A 26,252-nucleotide genomic window follows, 5' to 3' on the forward strand; every position below is an offset into this window, starting at 1 on the left:
TTCAGTTCAAACTGTTTATTTTAAAAGGGAGTTGTCTCCTAATCAGTAAAGGAGGACATGTGTATCAGCATGGCAAACTCATTGTAGCTAATATTGTGAATCAGTGCAGGGTGAATTGGAAATATTTCAAAAGTTACTAGTTTATTTTTTCTCACTCAGTAGGGGATTCATGTAAGAGAAATAAATAAAAAAAAATGTGTCTTTTGCAAAAATCCAATATGACCAAAGGTGTCTATAATTTATTTTTGTATTTAAAATATGGATGAGGGAACTGATTGAGGAAATACTACATCCCTCTTCTTGGAAAAAACTATTGTGGGGAGACGGATGGAAAAACCAGACTATGTGTGTGTGTAACCATTAGATAGGCCAGGTGATTTTAGTGGAAATCTAAAGCACTAAGTGCCGAGGATGGAGAGAGTACTCTCTGTGAGATGAGCTCTTTCTCTCTCATCTGGACCCTGTTATTGTGAGGAGGCAACAAAGCAATGCATTAGGAAGCACACTGGAGCCACGCAGCTTTGATGTGAGCTCGGTAACCAAGACACAGCGGTGGCCGGTGTGTGAGCTCTGTTCCAATGGCTGTGTTGTGTAATCAGATGTGTTTACTGTGTATTCAAGTAAAGAAGTGGTGTAATCCAGTGCAGTTATTGAAAAAACACAGGCAAAAAAAGGAAAAAGAGCTCAAACTGATGAAGATTCTTTATTCAGAATTCCAGCAAATTCTCATTTTGATCATGCAGACAAGATAAAAATAAAACTCAAATGAATCAGCTGGCAATAATACACATGCAGGATATATATACATATACTGTATATATATATATAGATATAGATATATATAGATATAGATAAAATGAAAAAAGCTGACAGCATTATACTATAAACAGTAAATTCGCCCCACAAAAATAGCATTCAATACAAAAAATATACTACAAAAAATATTATTTGGATTATTATTTAAAATACATGCAATATATATATATATATATTGTTGACTTTTAATTGTATCAATACATGGATAAAGAAAAACATGGTTCATTTTCCATAAACTGTTAAGGTTATATTAACTTAACCTGTAGGCAAATTTCTTATTTTCAAAGTAGAAAAAAAGAGAAAAAGAAGAAGCAAAAAAGCGGAGGTCTAAGGTAAGCCAGACCCGGCGCTTTTCATTCCTTTTCTAAATTATATCCAAAGATGAAGGCTGAGCCCTGCAGCACTCTCTTTTCTTTACCTCCAGGCTTGTGATTGACAGCACCATGTGCTGCCCTCCTCGCTGCTGCAGTTCACAGCCTCTGTCAGGGGGGTGGCAAGCACACAAGCCAGAGAGCGGCTGGCTGCCCCTCAGCAGCAGGGGGCAGAGTTACGGTGGTGTGGTGGGGGGGTGCACATGGGTCATGGGCTCTGCTGGCACTGGAGCATTGTTGTCAGGTGGACTGCGTCGTGCCGTATTCCAAAAAAAAAAGGAGACCAGCCTTTCATCCAATGTGTTTCGCGAAGCTTACTTCTTCTTCCGTGGCTGATTCTGGCTGGTGGGCGCTCTCGGCGCGCTGTGCTGCACCTGTAAAAACAAACAGGAGTTTGGTCAGAGGCAGGTAATCCGAGCTCAGTGGAGCGCACGGTAATGGCTCCCCTGAGGAGAGCTGGTGCAGGGGAAAGCGAGGCGGGCTCGGCTGTAATGAATCATTTTTTAAACACAGGAGCAGAGGGGATTAATCACAGGGAGGAAGGATTTGAAGAGTCAAGGGTTCCGTACCAGCGTACGCCCCCCTCATTCTGCACCACAATCACAATATTAGAAACAGAAATCAACTGTTGAGGTGACCTGCCAGGCCAGTGAGGGAGTTGCAAACTGCATAATCACTCACTAGAAGTTATGTACCCTAAAGAAAACTTTAGAAAACAAGTCTGAGAATAGTAGTGTATGAAACCAGCGTTATTTACAGGCACAGGAATCAGTTGATGTGTAACTTTGTTCACAGCTTGGCAGAACCTCAGTGTGACTTTGATTTCTTCAGAGAAAAACAAGGCCTGAAATGTGACATTTGAACTCGCAACCTTTGTTTTGTTCTGCTAGTTACATGTGTAGAATTAAGCTGGAGGTGGATTTCAGTATTTCTTTTTCCAGGAATGCCTTGATGTTCAAATGGATTAACAAAATAAATGTATGTTGTAGAATCACTTTCTCTTTGACATTGAAAACATTTTAGATTCAACTGTCCGTTTTTATGTTTTTTTTTTGTGTGTGTTTCAAAACTGCCACCATAATGCAAAGAGGGCTGATCACAGGGTAAAGCGAAAAAGAGAAGAGCTGGAATTTGAAAACTTGCTTTTGAAGCATGCTTGCTGAGCTCAAACAATACGGCGAATCTGTTGAATAAAGGTAAGAACTCTATGCTAATTAGCTGGTCTCCATTATTAGAATGGGAGATGGAATGTGGGAACAAAGTGACTGCCTCCTGCATCAGAACATGAAACTGTCCTCAGAACTGACAGATGCTTCTTATTTCAGGACAGACAGTGTCGTCAGAAGTCCCCTTTTGAGGCAGACTTTGTAGATGTGCACAGGCACTAATTGCCAAGTCACATTTGCAAGAAAGACAGGAGTCAATTTTCAGCTTTTGTGGTGTTTTTGTGTCCACACCTATCTGAAGATTGAAGTTCTAAGTCAACAAAAACAAAATATGCGGTCTATTGTTTTGGGTCTCCTGTGTATATGATGTTAAGGTTATTTTTCACAGTACATAATGAAACGTACTTATGATAAATCTTAAGGGTGTTTTGTTTTCCATGATTGGAGCTATTTTCAAGATGTAGTTCCTCTTCTAAACCAGCCTAAAAAGTATTGTTTCCATGAGATTTGAAAGTGAGTAATTTTCAAAGCTCACACATTGTATCCCGATGGGGAAGGAGACATACAAAGGGATTCTGAATCAAAATGTATTCACCACCTTGTTTTGCCAACTCAGTCAGCCAAATCTCAAACAACACAGGCTCCCTCCAACATCACAGAGGAGTCAGCAATGGCTTGCTGCAGGAGGACATCAAGGGTGCAGCAGAGAAACAGACTGGGGTGAGAGTGTCTTTCCAGATCCAGACTGTCAGGATTTCTCCCTGAATTCAGTCTGGCGAGTTACCTGGGAGATGAAGGCACTGTGTGGCACTTCATTTCCTGGCTGAGCAAAATCCTCAGTCAGAGAACGGCGAGCGCCCCGGCACCACTTACAACACCCTGACAGCTCCCCTCAGCTCTGTGATGTAAATGCAAATGACATATCAGCCGTGGCTAATATGTAATCACATATGGCACCCAGCAAGACAACTGGGGCTCACGACTACATTAATTGACTCCACCACCCTGAAGTGACTGAGGCCGCATCAGAGTTTCGGCATCGACACAAAAGCCGGCGACGTCGGGAGCACTCCGCCGGCCCTCGGCCAATCACCAGCTCTAATGTCAGAGCGCTTCAATCAGATAGACAAAATTGCTAATAACGGTCGGGGCTGCAGCAATATGGCTGAGGACTGATCTGAGCATCTCCTCACGAAGGCAGCACGGCGACTACACGGAGCTGCACTGAGGAATAATTGGGCCAGGGCTGCTTTATAGGCGAGAGTCCATTAATAATCAAACAAAGCCAGAGGATATATTTCTGCAACACTTGGGAATTCTGGTACAGCAAATAATGCAGACATCTTTGGGGAATTCCTCCCCTATCTGTATGTAAAATTGGCCCCTTACCTTTTGAACATCAGAAGGCACCCTCTTGAGGAAATCCGATATTTCATTATTGTCAATAGTATATGGGTTGCGCAGCTTCTTGGTAAATTTGTTAACGCCTGTGAAAACAAGAGCACATTAATAAATAAAGGTGTCATACTAACCAGCATATTTTACAGTGTAAAAAAAAAAAACTAATAAGAAAAAAAAGAGTTGTAACCCCATCTGTGTACAGAGTTCCCAACGGTGTATCAGTAACTGCATTATATGATGCAGTTTAAATTGATCCCTTTCAGCCAAACTGAATTCAAGCCAAGCCAATGCAACAGAGACAAATGAAAGCGATACGTAATCACTTAATGCAGGTTAATAACGGCAGCTGGAATTTGAAAAGGAGGCGCACACATTTATGTCAACTTTTCCTCACTTTTGTTTGCTTCAACCTGATCATTAGCACATCTATATTTACTTTTCACATTGCTGCATACCACGGAGAAAGGAGAAAAAAAAAAAACAATATCTCTCGGGTCTTGTAATGGGACCATTATATTCACAGCTTGGTACTGCCTGAACCTCAACATGCAGACAAAGAACCTAAGGACTTAAATATGTGCAAGCAACTTGAAAGGCTTGCCTTGCAACCACAGAGATGGGGGTTAACTGGGGAGGCAGAGGAGTGTCTCAGACTGTGTGTTTTTTGTTTGATATGATGGTTTTTTGGTATTGATTGTGTTGAAGGCAGTGTGGAAGTACAGTGGATGTGGGCTTACAGCTGGAGGAGGAGAGCCTGTTAAGGGCAGCATATCTCCCTGACCACTGAGATGACTGTCTATTCTCTATGACTACAGCAGATAATGAGAGGCTAGACCAGGAGCCTACAGACTGCCCAAGGACATCATGTATTATATACAGCTTGCTACTCTACCTGCTTTGTTTCCACACAAACCTTAGGCCTCGCCTCTGCTGGGCTCTGCTACATCAGCCCACACTGAGCAGAGCAAACCTCTGCATCCGTCTGATCTCTGTGCATCTGCAGAGGTGTAGGCATGGCAGTTCTTAAATTACTGTACTTCATTAAATCATGGGTTTGCAGTCAGGAGGATTGCATAAGAGTATTTAATAATTGTTTTGTTTTGCAGTGTTATGGGCCTTCATTGTTTATACAATTTGTCAGGATGCTTTGGTCACAGGTAGTGGGAGTATGTCAGCTTTTTGGGGGGTTTTGTTTTACAATTTTATGAATTCAGTTAGTATTGTATTTAGATGTACAGTGGAACTTACCCCATATCAGCACAATATATCGCAGCGGGACAAAATATAACAGCGCTGTTGTCCCAAACAGCATCAGACAGGCCAGGCACGACAAGAATGGGACAGACCAGTTGACTATGCTATAAAAGAATAATTGTTTCAGATTAATGTGAAGTTTTACAAAAACATTCATTCATTCCAAAATAAAGATACTTTGTCATATATATATATAAATAAATAAAATGGTTGAATTACTTCTTGATTCGCTCTCCGATGTTTGCGATTTCCTCCAAAACGTTCTGGACAGCCAGCACTACTTCCTGCACCATATGTATCTTATCCATCAAACCCTTTTTCCCGGATTCCTAAAAAAGAAAAGCAACACAAAAAAATTCACCGACACTGATGAGGTACACTGTATGTCAATTGTAGACGAAGAGCAGTTTATTTCTTCTGCGCCATTATGTGTGATTTATCTATTGAATGGCCCATAATGAGCAAACACTGTACATCTTCAGACTGTGCTTTAGAAGATGAGACAGACTCGGTGCTCAGAAGCTGTTATGTGGATGGCTGGGAGATTTCGGCTTTTGTCTGCCACACACAATAGAGCTATTGCACAAGAGTAGCAAAATCAAGACTCTCCTGTAGATGAAAAGTACACAAAATGGCCATCCCGCAATCAGCCAGACGAGATGACCTAGACAAGATGTGCAGGGGCCTCACAGCTTAGGAAAGATTCCTTTCCAGCAGCCTGCACAGGACACGTTTCAACATGTTTTTACAAATCTGTCAGACCAGGCTTTCTATCCTAACAGTTTATCTGGGAGAGAAACACTTCATCCCACTTAGCACACCAGTTGGACGCGTTCACTCTTTTCACTTGCATGATTCTTGTCTACTATATGTCTACTTGTCGACTTACACGGCACATAACGTATTATTTGCTTTTAATGAAGTGATATAATAATGACAGAGTCTGGCAAAAAGCAGTAAGTCAACATGTGAGGGGGGTTGGAGGGTCTCAAAATGAAATAAATGTGATCCCATCAAAGCTGAAAAATAACAACTAATGTGAAGCCTTCCAGAGGCAGAGGAGTGACTCGAGATAACACGGGTAACACAAGCTAAAGAGGGCTGAGAAGCCTCACATCAAAAGCAGGAAATAATGACAGGAATGATGACAGAGGGCGGGAGAGGAAGAGTGAGAGGGAGAAGGGGAATGAGTGTTGGGGGGGGAGGGCACTCTGATGGACCCTCGCAGGAGGCTCGGGGATGTCTATATGTTTATGTTACAAGTCAGCCGAAGCCGCAGCCTGTGTGCATTGACAGGGTCCAGACAGAATGCCTTTATCAGAGCTTCATGAGGCAGCCCCTGGGAACACACTGTCTGCCAGCACACACAGACTCCCCACCGTCAGGCCCACTCTTCTCCACGAAAGGCGCAGGAAGAGAGCAATTCCCACACTAGCAGAGCCTCCCCCACTGGGCTCGGGTCTGGACAGACACTGGAAACACAGCACTGTCCAAAAAAGGAAAAACTATCACAAATATGCTTTCTGCGAGATCAACATCGCACGGTCCCATCGTGGTGTTACGGCCCGGCTCAAAGGCCGCAACTAAACTGGGAGACCCGACAAGTTGAAAGTAATAAAGAGACATTTATTTGTCATTGAACCAAACGAATGTGAAAGGCTGGTGATCAGTAATGTTTGCATGTGTCTGAATCAAATAAAGCAGCAGCCGTGTAGCAGAGGAGGCAAGGAGTGAGAAAGAGATTCATGTGCTTGTGATGAGCTTTTATACCTGGAGCCACAATCAGGCTCAGGTGTGGCTCATCAGCTGTTGATGACCTCACAGACAAGGAACACACATACTGGATAGGAGGGGTCGTCAGAATGGGGACTATCTGTGTATATGCGTCATTGGAGGGTTGAGCAAGCCTCCATGCGTGTCCTTTACTCCACATCAGGTGTTAATTGAGCTCGCTATCCTCAGTTTATTTTGAAAGTAGGGAACGCGGCTTGAGTCCGCTATAAGCCATTACAATCTGGGTCGGTGAGTTCCCGATGCACGCAAAGAGCCGTGCATTGAGAAATGATAGCTCACTCGATCAGTTAGGATCTCATTCTTTTTCATATTTCCATTTAAACTTGTTTAAGTCACACAATTACATGAGTTAGAATTACAATCTAATAAGAGGTATGAAGCATTATTTCAAGGCACTCGAGGCACTTGCAAGGTAATTTTTGCCAGAAATACAGCTCTAACGGGGGAAAAAAAGGCTCCATATTGGCTTTCATTTCTTAAAGGAAACACGGACAAATAGATGTACTCTGAAGTATGCATCGAGAGGCAGAGCTCTCATGATTATCATTATTCATGCGCTTTAAGATTCTTGAAATCTTCCATCTCCTTAGCGACGACAACTGACGTCCTTCCTACATTAATCATTTGGTGATATTCTTTACCTTTGTTCATTTCTCTTTTCAGCATGTACATGAGTGCAGAGAAAACAAAAATTAATAAAAGATCTCTTCCTGAAATGGAAAAGGATGATGGGTAAACTGGGGATGGATTAAATGAATCCTAAATGTCTACTGATTAGAAAACCTGTGTGAAATCATATTCTCATTCCAGATAAAATTGTAAAAGCTTGCTTTTAAGGTGCGGTAATGGAGAACCAATTTGATCTGCTGCACAAAGGTAAACATACTCTCACAGACATGTGGGGTGTTATCAAAGACTGGGAAAAAGCTCATTTAGCATCATTCTAATTAGAATAAACGGTGCCAAATTTGAATTCACAGACTGAATATCTTTCAAGTGACTTTTTTTTTTTTTTTACAGAGATAAGAAGTGCCTCGAAATGAAAAACACCTGTGCTGCAGGCAAATTATCTCGCATGGAGCCGAAATAAGCTAACAAACAATTTGCCGGGATAAAAGTACAATCTCTTAGAGGCTTTAATGTGTTGGCAGGCTCCGTGTGCGCTAGCTCTCGTGATGCACGTCACAGATCACGACATGGGCCGTCTGTCTGAGTGGTGTGCTCAAGGAGACCCAGCGGTGACTGTGGACTATCGGGTGAGAGATGGAGTAACCTCCAGCCGGGTCGAGCATCCCCACAACCCCCCACCAACTCCCCAGGGCAAGGCTCTCGGAGCAAGTCAACCCCAGACCAGCTAGCCGGGGGGCAGTGAAGGGCCGTTTCATCTTCCCTTTTCATTTCTATGGGAGATCTATGGACTTGTTTTGGCTCTCTGTTTCTTTATGTTATGATTAAATATTGTCTATCTGCACAATTGATACCTAAGGCCAAAGGGAAGTCACTTTGCCCACACATAATTTGTAAGCTGTCTCTTTCCCCGAGGACAGATTTGTTCACAGGCGGAGAATCTGTTCTGTATTATCCTGCTGTAACACTGCCTTGCCTTTCGTCTCTCTTTAACGTCATGCCTTCACATTCTTGCTGCTCTGTCTGAGGTTTAAATATTTCCTTCCTCAAGGGGGAAAAGGGGGATAAAAACATATTGGAGTGGTAATCATAACCTTCTCAGAGGGAAAAGCCTTTATTCACATGTTAGAGAAAAAGACTAGGGGGAAAAAAGCAAAGACTTTGAAGTCATCAAATTTAACACTGATCACTCTTTAACCCCAAATATTTCCAAAGAAGACTTTGATAGGAGGTGTAAAACTACACTGCTTGATCTAACTGCATGATATCACATTCAAGTGACAGCGAGACCATAACAAGACTTTCAAGAAAACCACTTTAAATTAAAGCTGACAGCTTAAAACAAACATGGGTGACTGCTTAATTAGTAAATGAAAGGAGATATTTCATTTCCTCTGAGTGTGAAAGGGCTTAGGGAGTCTCATGGAAAACCTTTCAAAAAGGCTTTAAGAGTTGGGAAACGCATGCAGCATGTTGAGAGAATCTTAAACCTTTCTAAAGAGCCATTTCTTAAACTAAAAAAGTAAACACTACTCTATTATATATCGCGTCTCCAATGAAAAAAGGGAAGGAATAATCATTCTAAAAAGCAATGATGTTAAATCCAGTGCATAAAGGTAATCCGACCCAATTCAATATTCATAAATACAGAGAATTTTCGGTGTCAGTGCAGTTTGTTTAAGCACCAGTTTGCCTGTTCCTAGCGATGACGGCAAGTACGGCTTCCCACTTTGTGTGTGCAGACATATCATGCGAGTTTCATCTGTGAATTAGCCCATCCGTTCAGACAGGATTTGGTGGATATGCCTGTGTTTTTAAAAGAAGCTGGCTTCTTTCATAGCCCCAGGTCATCACAACAGAATATATTGAGCGCATTATGGATATGAATCCTGGGCCTAGACACGCAGCACAAGGGTCATTGCTCGAAGGCTTTGTGTTAGCGCCACACTTCATTGCCATAAAGCAATAATACACATCCCTGTTAACTCTTCCTTCTTTACAGAAAACAGTGGGATCAGAGTAATTGAATATTATGTGCTGTGGGGAAGTATAATTTCAGGCTACTTAAAGATTTCCTGTTGTTTTGTTTTTCGGGAGACACGAGAGAGTCACATTTATAAACATTAAAATTTATGATTTCTCACAACCGAACAAGTGAAAATGACTGATAACCTTTGGGGCAAAGTATAACTTTGCTGCTGTGTTATTCTATTTTGTTCATTTGTTCTGGTAGTAAAATGTCATTCTCAATACAAGAATCGCATAAAGAAAAATGGCTAAAAAATTAAATAAAAATAAAAATCTATTGATATTATCCCCAAAATTCTAATTGATGGCGCTGTCTAGATTTCTATAGTTATTCAAAGGGCTGCAATATCTTAGCGGAGTGAGATATTGAGAGAGTGATACTGAATACCCAGAGGAATAGAATAAAGATCTACAACTGCTTCATAGATATTGCCCTCATTTGGGATGCATGAAAATATTTCTATTTTTAGTGTGAAAGAGCTTCTGAGAAGTAGCTGTCACTGTGACGATGCTAAAATACAGACAAGAACCTATATGGATCTTTGGTAAAATATTTTCTATTTTCTAAGAAGCAGTTCATTTGTATAAGAATAACAGCTATGTGCTGAAACCAGGAATTCTTACCCACTAGAGGCAACGCAGACATGTGTTTGATTCAACCTTGGCTATTCAGAGAGAAATATTAGCAGGGTTCAATTCAAAAAAGGGATTTTCTACACAAGCATTTGAGTAATGTCACAATGAAATGTTAAAACATTCAGTGTTAATGGTTGATCTTAAAAGATATAGCGAAAAACTGAGAAGCGATAACATTCCAACAAAACATATTATCCGGTAATATCCGAGATAAAATACCTTCTCGTCTTCCTCTTCGTCGTCACACATGCTCATGTTCACCTGAGAGAAAATAAAGGGTAGAGGGTGATTTCAAACGAACGGGACATGTGGGCACTGGAGCATTTTTAACAAACACCTAGTAATGAAATTTTCTTTGAGTACATTCACCCCTATTGGGAGAGGCTTGTTTCCATAGAGACTGCATCACAGGGGTGACCTCACACAAAAGGAGAGGTGAAAGAGGGCCTTCCTCACAAGAGCACTGTCACACCAAAGCAATCTCATTTCTCCACAACATAAGCACACAGAAAAACAGAAAGAGAGAAAAAAAAAAAAAACACATTTAATGTGGATGCTGTTGCCTAGATCACTTTATATCAAGTCATCCCTGACCCCAATGTGGCGCACACTGTGACATTGCCTGGGAACAGAGCTGTGTCATTGCCGGCCAGAGGGTCACAGAGGGGTGGCAGTGTCTCAACACTGGATATGAGGGTGAGCCCGGGCTTTAACATTGCCCAGGGACGGCATCTTTGCCAGCAGCCATAAACACAATCACCGGGCCGGGGATGTTGCTTTGGGGAGGGTGTGTGAGCAGGCCAAGCCCCTGGCTGGCCGGTGAGAAGGTTTACAACACAGTGAAATTGGGGGGCAGTCAGAAGTGTGAACAGCATTAACCTTCACAGACATGTGTAGGGCAAACATCATTTCCATAACAGTAGATAGGGAGGAGGAGAAAGCGCTATGTTGTGGAGAGAACTGTGGTGCTGCATTTACAGATGTGACGGGACTAAATCAACAGACTATACAGGCTATACATACATTTACAGCGATTTGATTTTAGTGGCTTCGTACTGCTTGGTGTTTTTATTGGGCCTCTGGAGAAAACGTAGAAACTAGTTTAACCAGCTATAAAACACGGAATGCTGCTACAACCGGCTGTACAGTGAGGTGCGTTTTATAGACCAGCTTTTGTATTAAACAGTGTGCACGCAAGTGTGAGAGCTGTTAATTGACATTACTGTAAAATTAGAATTTGTGTGCCCAAACGATTGGATTCCAACAGGGTTTGACCAGAGTTCGGTTCCCATATAGATTGAATTTGTAACAACGTGCATCTATGGATGAATACTGAAGAGTTTGGGGTCCTCATCACTCACCAGGTCCTGGTTGGAGCTGGCCTTCCCTGTAGTGAGCTGGAAGTAGTGCCAGCCAATGAGTAGAAGCAGGAAGAGGGGCAGCATGAAGAGCTCCCAGTGCCACACCGTCACAAGGAAGATCTGAGAAGACAGGACATGACAGTATAACGCAAAGCCCGTCACAATCTGAGCGGGCCTGTTCCCAAAACAAAATATATAATGGATTTAACCACGTCCTAAATCTCACGAAAAGCACTACAGACTGTAAAGCCTCTGAGATTTACAGCCGATGGCAACAGATTTTACTCTTAGTGGTTTGAAAGTAACAGACATTTAGGGACAATTTTTAATATCTTGGAATCCTATTTATATACACCAATAACACTGCGCTGGCAGAGCGCCTTGCTGCGAAACAGAAAGTATGACATGGATAGGCATGGTATGCTGTCTTTTAACTAGCACATCAAATCCTCTTAGATTCAGAGGCGGCGAGGCTCTCTGACGAGGCGCATATGGCAACCGGAGAAGCATTTGCAACATTTACCCCCTCCACGGCGATGATACTGAGAAAAGCCAAGACCCCTGGTAGAAATAAGATGGATCACACTGAATGAGTAATCCCTCATAATTCTGTAAAGAAGTGGTGCTAAGCACGTTGCACAACACCCACCGCATTTCACAGCGGAGCACTAATTGGGCGGCTGCATTTAAACCCCTTTAGTGACAGCCTAATGAGTCTGTCTCCAACTGAAATTATCAGGAATGTGTGAGGAGGATCACACCAGCCGGTTGACAGGGATGAAATAAAAAAAAAGAAACGTCCCCCCCCCCAAAGCAAGTTGAATCTTAAAATCTATTATAGTGTGATTATGTGCCAATACATCCAACATATGGTCCACTTTTCTTCACCACAGACATCTTTCACAATGTAAATTTGTCCTCGTGCTTTATATACACACAACGTTTTCTATAATTAATGCGTCCTTTCCAACAGTTTCAATCCTCCTACTTTCTTAAGTTTTTTTCTTGGAAAGTTTATTTCAAAACATCGAGTATAACTGCTAAGCTGAACCCACACGATGGTAGCACTGTGCAGTCTAGGCTCAAGGAGCTGGAGGCTGCTTCGACTACGGACAATATGTTCGAGTTAAGCCCGAGACAGGATGTGAACCACTGGGGCCTTCAGGCCTCAATAGCAGGTCTGTAAACAGCAGACTGCTCCTGTCATAGCAACCACACAGAGTCGGTGTAAGTTGCTCTGGGGGCCAGTCTACCTACTGCCACACCAGACCTAGGTTCAAATCGCCACCAGGGAAACGTGAACCATGAGTAATGCAGACAACATTGTGGCCCAACTGCCCTAGGCTTCACCACTGTACTGCTTATTATCCCTCAGTACAACCTGGGAGATAGTGGGTGAGCCCAAGCGTCATGCGGAAACACAGCACGATGATAGAGGTATAAAGAAATGAACAATATGTTATTTTTATTTTTTCACAAGAGCTCACATGAATTACATATGCAGCAACAAACTAGAGCTGTTGGGGGGAGGGATAAAAAAAAAAAAGGTAAACAATGAATATGCATGATGTGCAGAGGTAGCTGCACTACATCTCATCTCTGTTATGAATAACCTACGTCATGTGTTGTCACCTCAGTTCCCATGAGGCAACTCTAAAGCGACGATCCCCTCACCCCAGAGGAATTCAGCTGGCTGGCGGACAGGTAGCTTGTCATATTCACAGTATTCTCGTGAAAAAAGGAAAAGAAAAGGGGGGAAAATGTGCCTGGAAACTGACATGAGCCCAGCAGGAATGTTGAACCTCCTTGCCCTCCCTGCAAAAGCTGCTACATTAACCACTAAAGTCTAATTGCTTGGTCTCTGTCTTCCTGTGCAAGTCAACAGAGGGAGCCAATTCATTTCCGCCCAGGGAGCCGGCAGAGAGAATCTGTCACAGGTATTCATAATCGCCCACTAATGCAAATTTCTGCTCACCGCGTTCTGGCTCAGTGGACAAGATAAAAGCCTACAGAAATACAATGCCTTGTGTCTAAACTGAGTGCTTAAATGAGGGTATAAACCAAAACTGTCAGAGATATCTTCTCAATTCCTCCCTTATGGTATGTCAGCCCATGTGTTCGGGATTTACATGCTTTTTTAACACTAATAAAAACGATGGAGAGAAACATCTGGGAAAACCTCTCAGATTCCTTCACTCAGGTGCACAGACTGAGACTCTGCCGTCAGACATCCCACGGTAATGAGCAGAGGCAGGACTAAACCGTCCCCTTGTCTTCCACATCCTCCAGAGTTTCTGTGAAATGGAGACAGAACTAATTCCCCGCTAAGTGGTTTATGTTTTATTAGCAAGCAGCTGAGTGATTAAAGGACAAGTTGGACAAAGTGCAACCTTTCAGGCATAAGTGTAAATTTGTATAAAAAAATAATCCCTGTTTTAATTGCCATCAAAGAGGCTCCGCTTCAGTCTTAAAGGCCTGAATGTGTATTTTTTTCCCCATCCGTCAACAAATTAGGCATGACAAGTAAAACCTTGAACTTTTTAAACACGACAATGCTAATATGTTGCACGATTTATTTAACCGAGAAAGGCCATAAAGCAACAAACAAACCCCAGGGACATAATAATTCATGATATACCTGGGCATTTAGGTTTACACACAGCAGAATTGGATAACGAACGACTTGTAATTGAACAAGTGTTAGTATGTATGTCTGGGAGGAGTGTCTCTAATGTAGGAAAACTCCCTTGACAAACACCATTTAGCTGAAAAATGTCTGTATGATTATGCGCAGGGAGTCTAGGGAGGGAAAAAAAGAATGAATTAATAAAACTATTAGCACACGGTGGAGTAGATGATGGAGATGCACTCTCCTTAGCCACCTGTAAGCGCTTGGAGAAGGGGGCAACCCTGGGCAGAGCAATTCTGCCAGCAGGGTTAAGAACAGCCTGACAGATTTGTTTTATAGTGCCATTAATATGATTCTACTAAATGCATTCTGCGCCTTCTCATGCAGATCCCCATGGCCAGCAGAATCCAGTACCTAATAATAAAGCACTCAGCGATTAAAAGTATGAATAAAATAACTTAAAGCTGAGCAAGCATGGCAGCTCCCACCACCCACACTCTCCCAGGAGAGGAAGAAGAGAGCAGGAACAAAGGGACAAAGACACCCTCTATAAGAGTTCCTACCATCCAGTAAATTGATTAACAGAGGAGGGGGTTGCCCAGTCTAACAACCCAAACTACTGACTGGCAGACGTACCATCAGACTGCAGGACTGCCAAATGGTCTCCTTATACACTACAGGACATAACAGGCTATAAATAAAGGTGCCACATTAATGTAACAAACATAATACTGTTGATGAGCCAAATTAGTGCAATGTCACAGCAATATCAATACAATACTTTCTGCTGCGAACAAAATAATTTAACTCAAACCAACTATTGTTTTTTTTTATGTGGTACATTTAAAAAATACCCTTATTTTTAAGACAATGTACCCTCCATAAAACACGGAAGATTTAATCTTGGCTGTATCTCTCTTCAGTTTCACTCCACTTGGAAAGCTAAACAAAGCGAGGAGAGCACCAGCCAGCATTATGAGGGTCAGTCATGGGGGCTGTGGACGGATGCCAGATTATGTGAACATATACTGAAAGAGTTTAACAACGACTGACTAATGGGCTGCAGGGTTTGTGTATTTATGTGTATGGTCGACTCCGTGTGTGTGTAATGGACAGAAAAAACCCAGAATCTGTGTGTGTGTGTGTGACAAAGTGCACGAGAATCGATTAGTACGATTATTCTTTTAAAAAACACAAATAGGAACTACAAACTTGTTATAGTCTTCACCCTGATAGGGATGGTCTTTTTCGAGGTGAAATCAAGGGTAGTAAATCTGAGCTTCCTCAATTAAAATAATAAAAAAAAGAGATTAATTATGTATCAAAGGCACAAGTAGCAGCTCAGCTCACGCAGGTCTTTTTTTTTTCCAGCCCGGCTGAAACAGAGTCTGGCTGAGGGCTTATGTTGGGGACAGGAGCGGCAGGCTTTAAAGTAGCTGTAAACGCAGAGCAATGAGACATGTAATTTGTGTTGAGCTCGGGCCAGTGTGGGGACAGGCTTTCAGGGGGTGTCGGAGGCAGAGGAAGCACAGATAAGATTTCTCTTCGGGGCAGGTAGAGTGTGTGGGCAGCCATGGTGCTCCGAGCTAACGCTGAATAAATATTTCACATACGCTCAGCTCAAGTCTTATCGACTGGGGAGAGAGAGAGGGAGGGAGAGAGAGAATGGGAGACAGAGGAAGAGGAAGGGGGGCTGCATACGAGTAAGAGCAATGAAATGGGGAATCTCATGTCCCACTTCAGCGAGTGAAATCCATTGTATCATTTTGCAACTCAATTTTAAAATAAATATATTAAATTTACTAGTAGCATTGATATTTACTGTGTTTTAGATACTAAGTTACTTAGTTTTGTTGACAATTATTTTGCATAATGCTACCTTAATAAAAACAAAAGTAAAACAAATTTGTAATAAAGCCATAGTTAAAAATAAGCATAAACAATTCCTATCCTAAAACTAAATCATAAAAAGTGTGTTTTAGCCTGATTTCAGTTCCTTCTGTGTTCTCTATTTTTTTATTGGAAACAAAAGGTAAGCAAATGATAAACAAATACCACAGCTCATATGAACACATGCACAGCACAATGCAAAAGTGATAGCAGCACTGAGGAAGAGCAGCCGTGCGAGGCAAGACATTAGCATTTGTTCACAGGGCCAGCTCCGGCCGTTGTCTCCCCTCCTGTCTGACACATGCCAGGGCCACAGTAGCGCCAGTACGAGGCTGGAGCAGGGCAGTCAGCGGGGGCCCCGTGGTGCCTGTCAGTGGTGGCTACACTGACCCTACACTCCAGCACTGGCCACTAGTGTTTAATCCGTGTCGGGAGCGTTAACACTGAGCGACCTCCTGGGTGACAGATCTGCCATGCGAGCCTTTTTCCCTGAGGAGGTGGGGAGGGAGTGGCAAAGACTCTCTCCCTGTCAGCTCGGCTCACACGCACTTTAACGCGCCGGGGCCAAGACCGGCCCCGGAACAGCCACACACAGGGGTGGACGGGTCGCCGCCTCGGCTGCCTGGGGAGAAGTGTCCTTTGTGACTAGGAAGGTGGCAACTATGTTAAAGGCGGTCATTACGATATGGCACACACAATGGGGTTAAACACAAAGCATACATGGGCTCTTGCATAATAGAAAGGTACAACAGATGCACGGATAAAACCTCACATTGTATTCAGTGCAGTTAGCTTTTAAACCACACTACTTGTGTGTACTTCATGCTGTTTAATAATGCAAAATAATAAGGATGAATTTGTTAAGTTTCAATTTAAACACATGTGTTCTCAAAACTGAAATGCATGTCCTTAAACATGTGAAAATAGCAACTGTTTCGCAGCTGTAATTAAGCGATTATTAGAGAAAGCCTATTAATCCCACTAATAAGGGGACATGTTTCAAGGTTACATGCAGCATTCAGCCGTCCTCCAGAGCTGTCAATTGACACTTAACCGTTCGATGCAGATAAATAACAATACCGTGTTAAATCAGGAGGCGCAGCTGAGCAGTTTGCAAGTAGTCATAGCCTATCATTTAATAATTAATAGATCCCAGACTCTAAACCATGGATACACACATCGCCATCACTGTCATCATTTTTTTTTTTGTTCCGACTAGACACATTCCCACTATACAGTCTGTGAGAACTCCCACAGCCGTGGAGATGGAGAGCGTAACTCCCATGAGACTGAAGAAAACCACTCCTGTAAGGCCTCCAACTTTTTCAAACAGAGAGAAAACAGATGCAGAGCAGAAACAAGGAGACAATTCACAGGCGTGCAGTCTCGCTGTTCTCACAAAAGCCTCGGCAACGCGGTAAACCATAAATAGGCAGATCCAAGACTCACAAAGCATCTCATTTTCAGGGACAGTGTTAACAAGAACAATTATGACAACTCTGATTATGTCTTTGATCTCGGCCGGGCTGGTGTTCTGGTTAATGGCCCCGACTGATGTTGCTCTACACAGGTGGTCTCTCAAGACCTCTGGAGCCAGATCTGACCCTGTTCTGCCCTCATCTGGGGAGATGATGATTCTATCAGCCGGCCCCCCCAAAAAAAGTACCCGTTGCAGCTGCCAAGTGTGTTTACAGCTGCATCGCATCAAACATTCATCAAATGCCATCTTTACAGTGTGTGATGTGAAGCAATCAGCATTTCACAGGCTGTCAAATGGTGTCTAAAGCGGTTGCTACCTGGCAGTGACAAAAAGAAAACGGTTCAAATACTCACAAAAGGTATACAGGTTTCTTTCTAGTCTCACTCCTGACAGATGAGGTACCTCATATGTTAAAATATTAATTCTACTTAAATACTTAAAGCGGTCTAATGACAGCAAAGCTCAAAATCAGCTTTCAAGTGTAAATTATCCTCTTTTTTTTTTTTACTTTCATCCATTTCATTTAAATCAAAATTGTTCTCAACTTTAAACTTCTAAAGCAGATTAATTTGGCTGGCTAATACATGCTCATTTAGCTTTTTTTTTCTTCTTTTTTGGGGGGGAAGGAACTTGTGTCTCTTGGTGTAATGCACAGAATGGAGGATTTCACTCCAAGTTGTTCCCACGAATGTTGAGAAAAGTAAGTGATCTCCTTAGCGCCTCCATTCATGTTTCCAGCAGTGCTTTAGCTCCATCTACAGGCCCTATTCTTGTGTGCAGCAAAGAACTCTGGGTGACCCCTCCACAGTCACTGCTGATGTATAGCACATTCATCTTGCTCAGTCTTAGTGAAAAGCACATCTAAAGGCCGTTATTTTATGAAGATTTTAGCTGTCACATTTCCTCTTTCTCAGAGAAAGGAACATGCTGTTGTCAAACTCTTGAAAAGCATAGATCCTAGGCTCATTACTGTAGCATAAACAAGACGAGGGGGGAAAAAAATCCAAATTTCTTGTTTGTATTTCCGTTCACTGATGAAAATGTTTATAAGGATTTGCCAGAACTTTGTTTAAATGCGTGAGAAAGAGTTTTTTCCCCCTTCTGCTTGTTTTTTTTTTTTTTTGCATTACCTAATTAGAGAGATTCTATTTTAAAACTGCTACACATTGGTGGAAAAATCGAAGGAGACTTCAAACGGTATGGACTCCGCTGATGGGATTGCACAATCAAAACAAGTCACCTCCTGCACTCGCAAACAGTGACAATACTGCAAGTATTTCCACTGCCCACACAATAACACTCAGTGAAGCAAACAAAAAAAAAAAAAAACTAAATGAACCATCAATCTGTTCATGCTAAATGTATATGTTCCTGGATGCGCAGCTTTCTGAAGGCCACTCGTGAGAGAAAAGTTGCGTAGATATGAACAAAGAACTCTTTGCATTCCTATTCACTTAGTTTATACGATCCGGAGATAACCTAATACAAAAATTTGAATACCACCAACAACCACTTCATAATGCATACATGAATCTACATAAACAGGATACAAATGTAGACTGCATGCTGTGTGGAGGTCAGAGAATTGGCCTGTGGGACTGAGTGATATAATGGCTAAGTATTCCTGGTAAAGCACTACGCGAGCATCCCGCAGTCCCAGTAGAAACCACAGCAGCGGTAATGCATTACAGGATGTATATGGTGTAAAAGGGTAGGACCGGTCTGCCTGCTTGATAAATAATGTATTATAATGTATATTAAAGCTAAACCCACCACTGCAGCGTTTCCTACCGGCATACCCCGAGAAGCCCTGCGCTGCCTGCCACTGTGGAAAAGAGCAGACACTAGTGGTATAATTATGCACATCTGAGAGGCAAGCAGAGGCCATCTGTCAATGTCTGAATCAGTTACCTTATTACCACTGCCTAAAGATATAAAGATAGGAGTGGGAGCTGCTTTCATTAAGGCACATGGTGGCATGCTGCTTTAGACAGCTCCAAACACTAACTTAATTGCAAATGATGACTTGGAGGAGGAGGAGGAGGAGGAGGAGGAGGAGGAGTGGCTGTACAGTGGCTACCCTTGGAGTGGGCAGGGGCGCTAGTGTGAAAAGCGGCATGGCACATGGCTTGTAATGACAGGAGGTCAAGACCTTGTTGTTAACCTTTACTGACTGAAGTTCAGAGTTTTTCCGGTTACTCTGAATCGTAGTATTTACATATGATTTGCGTCTTTCACTGTTCTTGTTACTTAAAAAAAAGGAACTTTCATGCTGCTGATGAGTGGGTGATTAATACACGATGGCAGTTTTACTCGGTTTGGGCGATTCTCGCCACGCACCTTCGACACTTCGGCTATTTGAAGCATACCTCGTCGCAGACGAAGGCGTACTCTGTTTACACTCTTACCAGCTTGCTGGTGTTGGTGTCTGAAAAGAGCAATTGTTAAAATAAAATACACAAAGCCGCCACAGTCAATATCACAAGTATTACCGTCCTCATTGGTAGGGGGCAGATGACACACAGCTGACAAAAATACGATTGGGAGGCACGACACCACAATAAAATGGTGATCCTGATGAAAATAGCGTGCGCATGCCTTTTTCCTTCATTCTAAGATCTCAATTTGTGTGCTGCACTCCTAAACAGCAGGAGGAGTAGAAGTGGAAATGAAAGATTAGAGTGTGCCACCACACACTCCCATCGCCTGCGGAGGATCTAATTATAGGTGGAAGAAGATGGCCCCATCCCGCTGACCTGTCACCCGTCAGCCTGCCTATCCTCCTGCTCTCCTGCCCAGATCCCTGCCTCCAAGTCTCCTGCTATCTGCCTTCGTAGACCGCACTCTTACCCAACTGTCTTCCTCTTTCTATGCTCCAACTTTCTTTCCCAGATAGTAGCCTCCCACTCTATCCTTATACAATCGGCTGCATTGTTCTCCGTCTTCCTGTCTGTGTGTCCGCCTGCCTGTCTGTGTGCCGTGCTGTTATAAAGGCTGTGATACATTGAGCCTGGCCATTGCCTGGGGGGATTTGCACCTCAGGATCAGTGAGAAGGGCTTACAGAATGCACCAGGTATGAATTGCATGTCATTCGGAGACAGAGCAGACAGAAGAAAGGCGGTGAAAGGAGAGTTCTTCACACACCCTGTCTGTGACCGCTTCCTCACCCTGACACGGCGCTGGCAGGGCTTTCATGGCAAGTGTACACTCTTAATCATGACATTACATGTGCTGGACTGAGGGGGATTCACAGGGTGATTTAAGATTATTTAAGCTTAGGACCTTAGATCACATACCCTCATTAAAAACAGCTAAACAGAGACATTTAAACAAGGTTCAAATCTTGGAGGCAGACTGTCACTCCTTCACCCAAGGAAGCTGAGACTGTGATCCTCCTTACACCGTCCCCCGGGCGAAGAGGCTTCGCTAAGAAGTCAGATGTACAAACGTGCAAACCACACCCCTTCAAATACACTCTAGTGTCATCAGAACTGACGGAAAGCCAAGTGGGGTTTGATTTAAAGGATAAAGCACATCCATCACATACACATGGGATGAAAACAGAAGGCAGACATAGTTTTTCCTGGGAAAAAGCCGAGCGAAAGAGAAAATGACTAAACCAAAGATTCTCCCCAACATCTAATTCACATAAAATGAAAGAGTTAAATCTGGGCTGCGGTGAAATGGGACAAAACTTGTTCGCCCCAAGGCTTAAAGAGAGTTCATTAACGTGAGGCAATGACTTACCAGAAAGGCTATTAGACTCCGTTGCGTGCTCTCCCATTGAAAACAGCTTTTAATGTACTGTAACGTGTACAGAACTGCTGCGCTGATTTTTCGAACCCGATATATATTCCGGGCAAGAACCTAATGGGAAATAATTGGAACAAAACACCGGTTAGTATCATTTGATACTGGACATAATGTTTATGACTTTGCAATGAGGTTCAATCAGCTATACAATCCCTTATTTGCTACTTGTGAAGTTAGATATTAAAAGCCAATTAAACAAATTAGTTTGACTATGTCCGATCCAAACTCCGACCATGTGTAGCTTTGTTGTGGCTACTTTACTATTGGGATGTGGGGGGAACATTCTGGCAAGCCTTTTTTGTTCCATCTGTTCAATTCTGTCAAAAAAACATGAATAGAGATTACCTTTTTGGAGAACTTCAGGTTCTCCTCCATTAGTTTTGTCTCCTTTGGTTGGAAGGTTCTGATACCAGCTCTGACCTGGGGAAAAAAGGGCAACATGAAACACTGTAGTGTTTTATGCTATATGATATGGAACATTATCACCTTCCTAACAAGCTTGAACATATTTAGTTGTTTAGTTGATCCTTACTTTGTTATAGATCACCTCCAGCACCAGTGTGATGGTCCCTTTTGAAGTTCTTCCCAAGTCTTCTTTCTTCAAGAACAGACATATCTGCTGCCCGTTCTTAACCTTTTAGAATGATATTATATGTGTTAATTTATATATCAGATATTCATATGTAAGACAAAGTAAATCCTGTCACAGTAGTGATGTAGTGGCTGATCATAAACAAACTTACAGTCAGTAATGGAATGGCCACTTTCCCCAAAAAGTTTGGGGCTTTGTCTCCATTTTCATCCAGGAGAGTTAACTCTATCACATCATGTATGTCCTTTATTGGGCTGTAGCATAAGAGTTCAGAAACATGTTATTCACATTGAAACATACAACCCAGAATAGGACAGATATTCTGTTTTATTTTCACATGTCTTACTCACAATGTCAAGGCTTTGTTCCACTCTGGATTGACAGTCTTGTAGATTGTGTGAGTTTGAAGTTTGCTATTTCCTAGCTCAACAACACAAAAAGCGTTGTTTTTTCCTGCAAATGACAAAGAACTGTTATTTAATGCACAAAAAAAAGCCACAGAAAAACACAAGTGAATTGTTGTAGGGATTACCATTAAGGTCTGTGGCAGGAAGGTCATTTGCCTTTACAACTTTGACCTGAAGGAAGCCGACCTCACCCACACACTTGTGTGAGTTCTTTAAGCTCTGAAAAAGGAAAATGATTAAATGAACTCCTTTTATGAGTATAAATAATAATAAAGTTGCAACACCTGGCATGTTACAGAATTATATTAATGATAACAAACATGTGACCACCAGCACAACACACAACTTATTGTATTTCTTACTGAATCAGCTGACGTTACTAAGCTCTAAATGGCAGTAAGATGCAAGACCAATATTTGGGGACTCTCTTTTTACATAAAAATAAACTACAACAAAAAAGAACTTACAAATTTCTCCAGTACTGCATCTCTCTCATCAGGCTTCTCCAAAATAGCGGTTTCGATGTCAGAAATGGAGACTCCCCAGCAGGGTCTCAAGGTGACCAGGAACACCAGCCTGCCCTTTCCCGGGTTCAGCACATGAGTGTATAGCTGCCTCTCATTAAGTGGAAGTCTCGATAGGTCAATCTCAAACCTGAGACGCAAAAAGCAAAATAGTTCCACTGAAACACATGAGGCCAACTAGTCCTGTGGAGGAGCCCATGTGAGCAAAATTAACACAGCACCCCAGGAAATACTCACATCCCCCATGACTCCTCGCCCTTCCTGCCTCTCTTGGAGTACACCTCCACCTGCAGAGGTTCCTGGTTATCTTCAAACAGATTGAAGTCAAATTGCTCTCTCCACTGGGGATTGGCCTGAATGCAAAGGTTCTGAGGGCAGTCAAGACACAGATTCAGCACATATAGTAACAGTAACACAGACACACGCGCACGCTTTGACGCAATGTCAGGTTTAATGCATTATCAGACTGAGCAGCGGCTGCATGACAGGTGGATTAAGTCTTCATTCAGTCCAACCTGAACGAGGCAGGAGAGGAGAAAGAGAGGTGTGTGTGTGTGTGTGTGTGTGTGTCGGCGTGCTTGTATGTGTACACCTCAGTAGCCACTCTGGGATTGTAAACACTGACAGCTTCCAATTAGAATCAGCTTTGTCCAACAAACAAACAAGCAGAGAGGAAAGCAGAGAGGTTTACAAAGAAATGACACGACAACACAAGACAAGTGCACCATAGAATCATCAGGGGGGAGGCCAACAACTACAGGTAGATGAACAGGGCATGCTGGGTATGCAAATGAAGGCAATGAAGCCCAGCACCCGAGGCACAGGGAGAAGTGAGTGGCAGCCTTGCCCAGTCTAATGAGCTGCCTCTGCCATGGCCCAGTGAGCCAAGGTGGAGGTGAGTCACTGACAGGCACCTGCTGAGCGAGAGAAGCGGGGAAGTAAGAGACAGGGGCCCGGGAAGAAAGACTTGAAGTATAAAGAGCAGACATTAAACAGACAGGAGCTTGAGAAAGGGGAGTGTAGGAGAAGTAGGCAAAGAGGATCACTTTTAAAAAAAAATAAGTCCAACCTTGCTCTTGTACTTCTGGTCGCCAAGGCGAAAGCGGGTGTAAATGTCCCCGTGGCCATGCTGCGGAAGGTCTTCTCCCTCCACCAAGGTGATACCAAGCAACCCAGTCCACATCTGGTTCTTCAGCTGATTTCTCTGGGCCTCAGCTGGCCGCGGGGATAGTAAGGCCTGGTTCTGCTGCAGGGCAGAAGATGCACACTGACAGTTATAGTTTTTTAAAAAGCTCTGTGTGCGTGGAGGCTCCGTGCTCTTCCCTCTGTTTACCTGCTCCTGTCTCCGCCTGGCACCTCATCATGTTCAGAGTGCATGAAAGTAGGACAAAGGTCCACACTATACCGCGCATTTCTTTTGGAGCACATTACCACATCTCTACTGACAGGTAAGCCACACCATGGAGGCTCCGGGAGAGCGGGGAGAGGGACGTCAGCGAGCAGCCAGATGTCCCTGGCTGTGACAGTCCCACTCATCACTGGCTCCCAGACTGAGTGTGGGGAGGCAGGACACTTGGCATACCGCACAAGTGACAGCAGGCAGCAGTGAGTAATGATGCAAACTGCACAGCTCTCTCATCAGCAAATTATGCATACATGCACTATGTATGGCCAGCATCAGAGTTTACTTTGTGTTGGCAAATTCATCCTATATTTATAACACCAACAAAATAACTAAACAATTTGACAAAAATGTGTCCTGACTCTACAAAACGAACATAGATGTTGTGCTTTTTTTTTTGTGTGGATATCAAGGACAAGTCAAGCAGATAATCCACTTCTCCTGCCGTGTGTCACAGAGGGAGTGAGAGGCCTTGATATGTTTCCATGTTAAAGTTCCCGTGAGGCCGCGCGGTGATAGGCCAGGGCTGTAAAAACAAACAGCAGAGAGGTTGTGTCGGGCTGACTGTAATTAAAGAGCAGGACCGTAATCTGCTCTAGCCTCTTTGATTGCCCGGCTCCTTCGACTGCCCCGGCGACGCTGCTTCAAACAGCCCCGCTACAACTCCCCTGCCATTCCGGCCCCTCCTCTTCACTGTGGGGTCACAACCCACATTGCCACCCAATCCGGAGGGGATCAAAGCACGTCTCAGGGACCTGAATTAACATGGAATACCAGAGGCACAGCCCTATAAATATCAGCCCCTTCAAAAGAAGAGGAACAGAGGGAGTGGAGAAGCGATATAAAACAGGCCTCAGCCAAGTCATCCCAAGTGTTTATCTTGGACACATTTCTATCTCAGTGGCCAATAAAACAATTCCACTTAACTGTAAGTGGCCCCTAAAGAGAATCTATTCCTGGTCCTAAAAGGGCTGTGCGATTGCTTCCATATGGTGGGACAGCATGGGGACAAGCATGATGAGCTCAGACCCAGGTCCATTTGGCTGGTACCTCAGCACTGTCCATCCACAGCTGTGATATTACATCCTAACATCTGGGTTATTGCCCGCTATGCCTGGGAATTATCAGCAGTGCCGATCTTAGGCATCCCACACTGGCAACATGCCTCAAACAGCAGAGCCCCCCTCCTGCTTCTCCCATACGCCCCCCTCCTGTTTGAAACACTATCACACAGCAGAATTTTACTTAGGCACTTGCCATTCCCTGTCTCTGTGGTGGTAACACAGAGGGAGAAAACGATGTTCTGAAAGAGGGGGAGTGGAGCTGTAAGAGCTGGGTATTCGGCACTTCCAGGATAGGTGTTAAATGCAAAAAGATATTGTACGTTTGTCAAAAATGAAATGGGGAAAAAAAATGGCATTGTTACATTGTTAAATTAGCACTGTGATTTAGGCAGCAGAACATTGTGAAGCGTCCCATCACACATTTCACTCTCCCTTTGAGTATCTTTAACCATCTGTAGTGGATAACCTACAATGTGTACGAAAATGGCTTCATTCCTTTGTCATCTCATTTCAAATTGAGATTGCCTACTGGACCATCAAGAGACTGATCAGTGGCAGATGTAGTGACTACATAGGTGTGAATATAAACCCACTCGCTGCAGTGTGAGTCCCAAACAGCAGCCCTCCTATTTCACTCTGAATCTAATTACAGCTGTAATATATCGAAAACCACTTGAGAGGAGATGGAACTTTGTTTACTACAAACCCCAAATACTGCTCTATAACATTCATCTGAGGGGCCTTTCATGAGAATGTATTCAGTCAATATTATTATTGTAGTTTTTAATCAGAATGTAATATAGTATCATTCTACTACTGAAAGAAATATGCATTGCAAAAAAAAAAAAAAAATGCTCACGTTAAAACCACAAAAGAAATAGGTTGTGCTCAAACACAAAAGCCTGAGTCCTGAGCATACACCTCATTCTTTGATGCACCATAGCGCAGTGAGCTACTGCCCCCTAGTGCTTTAGATCAGGGTAACAGACCACGTTA

The 26,252-nt window shown here is 43.0% G+C and overlaps 1 protein-coding gene across 1 annotated transcript in view; it reads right to left on the reverse strand.

Moving 5' to 3' along the window:
* Positions 1-684: 684 nt before the first annotated feature.
* mctp2a (multiple C2 domains, transmembrane 2a) overlaps positions 685-26,252 on the reverse strand; it is a 32,095-nt gene continuing 6,527 nt past the window's right edge. The window contains exons 9-23 of the mRNA XM_084017585.1: positions 23,860-24,036; positions 23,028-23,158; positions 22,734-22,920; positions 22,392-22,485; positions 22,210-22,312; positions 22,011-22,113; positions 21,800-21,901; positions 21,613-21,687; positions 21,202-21,321; positions 11,455-11,574; positions 10,313-10,354; positions 5,228-5,337; positions 5,003-5,112; positions 3,743-3,840; positions 685-1,561 (exon numbers count right to left, since the gene is read on the reverse strand). Of these exons, the coding sequence (XP_083873711.1) occupies positions 1,502-1,561; positions 3,743-3,840; positions 5,003-5,112; positions 5,228-5,337; positions 10,313-10,354; positions 11,455-11,574; positions 21,202-21,321; positions 21,613-21,687; positions 21,800-21,901; positions 22,011-22,113; positions 22,210-22,312; positions 22,392-22,485; positions 22,734-22,920; positions 23,028-23,158; positions 23,860-24,036 (1,632 nt within the window). The 3' untranslated portion in view covers positions 685-1,501. The remainder of the gene's footprint in view (positions 1,562-3,742; positions 3,841-5,002; positions 5,113-5,227; positions 5,338-10,312; positions 10,355-11,454; positions 11,575-21,201; positions 21,322-21,612; positions 21,688-21,799; positions 21,902-22,010; positions 22,114-22,209; positions 22,313-22,391; positions 22,486-22,733; positions 22,921-23,027; positions 23,159-23,859; positions 24,037-26,252) is intronic.

This window comes from Eutrigla gurnardus, assembly GCF_963514095.1.
Source record: "Eutrigla gurnardus genome assembly, chromosome: 9".
Taxonomy (NCBI): domain Eukaryota; kingdom Metazoa; phylum Chordata; class Actinopteri; order Perciformes; family Triglidae; genus Eutrigla; species Eutrigla gurnardus.